The following is a 6,924-nucleotide window of genomic DNA, read 5'->3' as shown; positions in this document are numbered from 1 at the left end:
TTAAATGCTATTTTTCTTAATTGCATTTACACTCACAGTTAAGACACTTATGATTGCATTTTTATTAAATACCCGCGACGAACGTGGCAAAATTCAATGTGGATTTAAAAAAAGGATTCCGTGCCGATCACTGCATCAAGTGCCTTAACTTTGAGTGTAAAAGCAACTAGGAAAAATAACCTAAATTATAATTTTGCTATAATATTTGCTTTAACATTTTAAACATCTAATTTCTGTAATACATTGAATTTTTTATTTTTGAACTTATAACATTTTCAAATGTATGTTTTAATTGTATGTTAAAGCTAGTGTAGTAATGCAAATTATTATATTATTGATTTTGAATATTTTTCTTTTTTTGCTCCAGATGTTGCACATATCGTATAGAAAATGTAAATATAAATACAGAAATTCATTACCATTTTACACATTGCATTGCCATTTTGCATGTTACATTTCATATTGACATTAGGTACCTGTATGCTACCATACTTTGTGAATGTCAGAGTTTTAGGTGAATATACTGTCAGTTAAGTGACAGAAATCTTTCAGAGTTCATTTGAAGTGCAGTTACTGTGCTTTATCAAGACTGACATCACTCTGTCATTATGGCAAACATTTTGTCTTAGGAATTCTTAGAAATTTAAATTCAACCTCATCAGAAAAAAAGAATATCATAAGATTAAGAAACTCAAATAACACATTGTACTGATACTTGCCCTCAGCTGAGGACGCAGGAAGACTTTCAGACGTGTGATGAGTGAGACCAGCACTGGCAGATTACCCCATCATGATCTATCAAAGACACATTAGCTGAGTTTCAACAAAGGTCTATGGTAAAATGAATGTATATGACATGTATATGACTTAGGACAGAATCAGGTAATCGCATTAATTTAAACACAGAACGAGTGATTTTATCTGCGCACTGTTCATTGGCGTTCAATCACGTTGTTCCAAAACCGCATACAATATTGTGGACTAATGTAAAGTACACTAGGAGTAGCTGTAACGTTTTATACATTTTTATTTGGTTAAACATAAACATAAAACCCACCTTTGAATTTCCTCTTCTCTTCGTCTTATAATTCGAGTCCTGACACTAAAGTACTTCTGACGATATAGAGGGCGAAGCCGTGGTTGTGCTGGTGGTGCTCGTGCTCGTGCTCGTGCTCTGAAGTTCCCGCTCTCCGGTCTATTTGAAAATGCAGTAACGGCTGCAGCGACCTTGGGCAATCAGTTTCATGTTGCTGTGCAAAGTTAACATTTAACAGTTATAGTGGATAATGGAGAACAAACGCTATATATTGTAGCCTACACGTGATGACTTAATACTAGTCAATAATTGCATTAAAAAAAGTCAAATGGCTAAAAAGCATTTGGAGCAAATTTAATTTAACTCGCTAAATAATTAACGTTAAATTTTGTCTTTTGAAGTTTGATCAAATAAACTCTCGACTGCGCTGCAGATGTGTAACGTTAGCCTGCTTCCCGCTGTCAGTTCGGAAAATTCCGTGGCTGAAGCGATTTCGACCAATCAGTGTCTTGTTGCTATGCCAAAAACTCTACTTTTTTTAGATATATATTCTATTGTACATCACAATGGCCAACTACTGCTGTTTTTATGTGCTACATACAATTTGATTTGATCATGACAGACCTGGAGAAACTCTCTGAAAGAGCAATAAATAAAACGTATAAGCATTTTGAGATTGTTTGTAATTGATAGTTTTGTATTTTATTTGTTCTTTTGTGTTTTATTCAAAGTTTCACAGCATTATTTGTTAACATTTCAATGCAGGTCCATTTTGAATACATTTTACCTGAAGAAATCCTGACGTTCCTGTTTGATCTGTTTGTACACCCAAAGGTGATCATAAACTCCTCCCTCTTACAACACTAACCAGGAAGAGACTGACTTGTTATTTCTCCTTTCTGTCACACCGACTTCGTCTCAACAAAAGCAATAAAGAATAAGCAATCAATGGAGAACAAAGAGAAAAACTTTACAGAAGGACTTTTGTGATGTTCATTTCTGAACCGACAGCAGATCTTTGATTCTCATCGTGATTCATTTTTGAAACCCGTCGTTCAGGAAGTGAAAGTAGAGTTTAGTTTGCGAGACTCAAACGGTGAAAATGGCTTCAGCAGCAGAAGATGATTATATTTGTCCTGTTTGCTATGAAATCTTCAATGTTCCTGTTTTTCTGTCCTGTAGTCACAGTATTTGTAAAGAGTGTCTACAACAGTTCTGGAAAACTAAGGAAACTCAGGAGTGTCCTGTCTGCAGGAGGAGATCCTCAAAAGATGATCCTCCATTCAATCTGGCGTTAAAAAACTTGTGTGAGTCGTTCCTGAAGGAGAGAAATGAGAAACGTTCATCAGGATCTGAGGAGATCTGCAGTTTACACAGTGAGAAACTCAAACTCTTCTGTCTGGAGGACAAACAGCCGGTGTGTTTAGTGTGCAGAGACTCAGAGAAACACACCAATCACACATTCAGACCCATCAGTGAAGTGGTTTCATCTTACAAGGTAAGACTAATGTTCATGCATTACTATTTCAGTGTTACTTTACTCAACTTTATATGACATTTACTGTGCTGTAAAAGTATTTGCCCATCCTGATTTCTCATGTTTTTGTGTCTCATACTAAATAGTGGAGCCTTTATTATAGATATCATTATTTTACCGGACAACTTTAGTTCAGCCTCACTGGAGGGTTTTCAAGCATGAACTCCCTGTTTAAGGTCCTGCCACATCATCTCAATTGTGCTTTTTTGAGCCGTTCAGAGGTTGATTTACTTCAGTTTCACATTTACTGATTTGAGCTTCAGTTTGCAGACTAAAGATGGGATATTGTGCTTCAGCATTTTCTGATAGGAAATAAGAAAATTCAGTTCCTACGATGTTGTTCTTGGCCCTTTGGTGACTTTGAGCCACTTCTGGGAAGGTTTGCTACTGTGCCGAGTTTTCTCCATCTGGATATAATGGCTCTCGCTGTGGTTCTTTGAGTCCAAGAGCCTTTGAAATAGCTTTGTAATCCATCACAGACGGGTGTATTTCAATCACCGTCTTCATCATTATTCCTGGAGTTTCTTTCACCTTTGTCAATAGTGTGTTACATTTACATTTAGTCATTTAGCAGACGCTTTTATCCAAAGCGACTTACAAATTAGGACTAAATAAAGCGAGTCATCATGAAGAGGCAAAAACAACAACAACGCAAGAAGTGCTCAGAATACAAAGTTCAGGCATTTTTTTTTTTTTTATGAGGTTAAGTGCTCACGGAAGAGATGGGTTTTCAGCTGTTTTTTGAATGTTGCCAGGGATTCTGCATTCCTGATGAGGGTGGGGAGAGCGTTCCACCAGCATGGAGCTGTGAATGAGAATGTTCTGGAAAGTGATTTTGTGGCTCTCTGTGATGGAACCACGAGACGTCGCTCGTTGATCGATCGTAGGGATGTAGACTCGTAGGAGTGAGTGAAAATAGTAGGGAGCTGAGCTTGTGATTGATCTGTAAGCAAGCGTCAATGCCTTGAATTTGATGCGAGCAGCGAGAGGTAGCCAGTGCAGAGAGATGAACAGAGGAGTGACGTGGGCCCTCTTGGGCTCGTTGAAGACAAGACGAGCTGCAGCATTTTGGATCATCTGTAGAGGTTTGGTTGCACATGCTGGAAGTCCGGCCAAAAGAGCATTACAGTAGTCAAGCCTAGAGATGACCAGGGCCTGGACGAGAAGTTGTATTGCATGCTCAGTTAGGAAAGACCTGATCTTCCTGATGTTGTGCAGTGCAAACCTGCATGATCGAGCTGTCTTTGAAATGTGATCTGTGAAGGACAGCTGGTCATCAAGCGTTACTCCGAGATTTCTGACCGACCTTGATGGGGTGATTGATGATGACTCTAGCTGGATGGTGAAGTCGTGTTGTATAGACGGATTGGCAGGGAGGATGAGAAGCTCAGTCTTTGCCAGGTTGAGCTGCAGGTGATGTTCCTTCATCCATGTGGAGATGTCCGCCAGACAGCTCGAGACCCGTGCAGCTACTGTGGGATCATCTGGTTGAAATGAGAGGAAGAGCTGTGTGTCATCAGCATAGCAGTGGTAGGAGAAGCCGTGTGCCTGTATGATGTGTCCCAGTGATGTAGTGTAGATGGAGAAGAGGAGGGGACCAAGAACTGAAACCCTGGGGAACTGTTACTGTTTAAGACCTTTTAACCAACTTCATGCTGTTGAAAAAGTCCTATTTAAGTGTTTATTTGATTGAACAGGGCTGCAGTGATCAGGACTGGCTGTGTTTAGTCCAGCTGAACAACATTATAAATACAGTTTCAGAGATTTGAGGAATTAGTAACTATGGGGCCAAATACATTATCACGCAGGCCCAGTTAGTATTGGATAACTTTTTTGCTTCAGTAAATAACATTGTCATGGGTGGGGGTGAATACTTTTGCACAGAATTGTATGATCATATCACTGTATTTTCTTCTCTTCACTGTAATCTGGTGTTTAATGTATTTTTGTTCAATTCTAGGAGGAGCTCAATACAGCACTGAAGTCCTTACAACAGAAACTTCAACACAATAAAAAGAAGAAAGGAGAGTTTAAGAAAACAGCTCAACACATCAATGTGAGGAAACAGAATCAAGAGTCATTTTCATTACAGCTGGAGGATCACTTTATACCGTTATAAATTGATATATTTAATATAATGTATTCCAGTTGATTATTTCTGTAAATGACGAGCAGCTTCTGCTTCTGGATCCGTTATATGTCGGGTATCTGAGATTTGTGTTGATTGAGATGATTGAAGTGAATGTGATTTGATTTCAGTCTCAAGCTGAGCACACAGAGCGTCAGATTAAAGAAGAGTTTGAGAAGCTTCATCAGTTTCTCAGAGACGAAGAAGAAGCTACAATCACTGCACTGAGAGAGGAAGAGGAGCAGAAGAAGCAGAGGATGAAGGAGAAGCTGGAGGAGATGAACACACACATCTCAGCTCTTTCACACACTATCAGAGACATGGAGGAGATGATGAAAGACAATGACGTCTCGTTTCTAAAGGTGACAAATCAATCTGGCTTCATTCTTTGTGCAGAAAACAACTTGTATAGAGAGACTCACTGACACTGAGAGTGTTTGATAAGATATTAAAATGTTTTCAAACTCTATATTTTCCAGAACTTTAAGGCCTCAATGGAAAGGTAAGTGAGCTGCTCGTATCTCTTCTCTCAGTGGATCTGAACTCAAATTCACTGCAGTTCTGACTCCTGAATGTTCCTCAGAGTCCAGATCTCACAGCCGGATCCACGGATGAGTTCTGGAGCTTTGATTCATGTGTCGCGTTATCTGGGTAACCTGCCGTTCAGAGTCTGGAAGAAGATGCTGGAAACTGTCCAACACAGTGAGTCTCAGCAGATTTGACACCAGTGCAGAAGATAGTTCACATATAAACACACACAACATCAACATTTGATAGAAATATATTTAATAATCACTTGAATTACTAAGTGAATCTAAACTGTATTTCAGAAAATCATCAGATCATACAGCGAACTCATAATGAAAAGTCTATTCCTCATGGTCTATGTTTATATATTAGGATACAATAGTGTTTATTGAATACTGATATTAAACCTGAAGCCTCAATCCACTCTGACAGTAACTGAGAGACCATTGTTATGATAGCATGATTTATGATCTCTTTCAACAAAGGAAAAATGTTTTACATTTACATTTCTAATACATCATATTTCATCCTGTAATCTGATGTTATTCTCTTTGCAGCTCCGTTGACTCTGGATCCAAACACAGCAGCTCCTTGGCTCACACTCTCTGCTGATCTGACCAGTGTGTCGTACAGTGATAGAGATAAAACACTTCCTGATAATCCAGAGAGGTTTGATGAGTATCCATGTGTCCTGGGATCTGAGGGCTTTAACTCAGGAACACACTGCTGGGATGTGGAGGTTGGAGACAATACACGCTGGGGTCTTGGAATAACAACAGCATCATCACACCAAAGGAAGGGAGAGGATTTCTTTGAGTCTAATATCTGGTGTGTGTGGTACAGGAACAGCAAATACATCTCACAATCCCCAGAGCAAGGCGGCACTGTCTTCACTGTTAAGCAGAAGCTTCAGCGTGTGAGAGTTCAGCTGGACTATGACAGAGGAACAGTGTCATTCTCTGATCCTGTAACTAAAGACTGTCTGCGCAGATTCAGGACATCCTTCACAGAGACTGTCTTTCCATTCTTAGATAATCTCTGCACAACTTCTCCTCTGAAGATCTTACCAGTTAAACTGTTTATTACAGCAGAAAATCACAGTTAAATCTGCTTCTGCTTCTAGATTAATACAGTTTTGCAAATTATGCTTCAATAATAACACTGTAATCAAAGGGTCTCATTGATCAATCACACTTCAATGTAAAGTTTAGAACCAAATTAACCCGTGTGTTTCCTTAAGGACATGTTTGTCTCTTTCAGTAAAAAAAAAAAAAAGTCCTGTGTTAATGCCAACTGCATCAATTTTGGCACAAGTGTGTATTTTATTAGAATTGTCTTCTTTCCTTTCCACATTCTACACAAAATATTTACACTCAGGACCTCAAGGACAAAACTTTCCACATTGAAACCCATTAAAACTGGCAATTTATTTTTATCCCAGAGCCATTTAACTATAAAATGATGCAGTCTTTGTTAACAGACTTTTGTTCTGTTGGCCTTTTCTTTTCTATATATATATTTATTTTTTTTACAAGATGGTGCCGTTTTCTCAGGTTTGGCCTATTGTCACGATTTGGTCTTGTCTTGGTCACGTTTCATGTCTGTCATGTGATCCCCTGTTCAAAGTCATGTGATCCTGCCGTGTGTTCCCCACTCTCAGAAAAAAAGGTACAATTTTGTACCAAAGAAGGTAGA

At 38.8% G+C, this 6,924-nt stretch overlaps 1 protein-coding gene across 1 annotated transcript; it reads left to right on the top strand.

Moving 5' to 3' along the window:
* Positions 1–1,893: 1,893 nt before the first annotated feature.
* Positions 1,894–6,704, top strand: LOC311303161 (zinc-binding protein A33-like). Its single transcript, XM_084429472.1, has 6 exons — positions 1,894–2,534; positions 4,534–4,629; positions 4,833–5,063; positions 5,181–5,203; positions 5,285–5,403; positions 5,787–6,704. Exons 1-6 carry the CDS (start codon positions 2,139–2,141, stop codon positions 6,332–6,334), a joined length of 1,413 nt encoding a protein of 470 aa, XP_084285598.1. The 5' UTR covers positions 1,894–2,138; the 3' UTR covers positions 6,335–6,704.
* Positions 6,705–6,924: the final 220 nt, after the last annotated feature.

Source organism: Rutilus rutilus (genome assembly GCF_951802725.1).
Source record: "Rutilus rutilus genome assembly, chromosome: 14".
In the NCBI taxonomy this organism is placed as follows: Eukaryota; Metazoa; Chordata; class Actinopteri; order Cypriniformes; family Leuciscidae; genus Rutilus; species Rutilus rutilus.
Note: the sequence above shows the minus strand (reverse complement) of the source record. Positions and strands in the feature narration are given on the sequence as shown.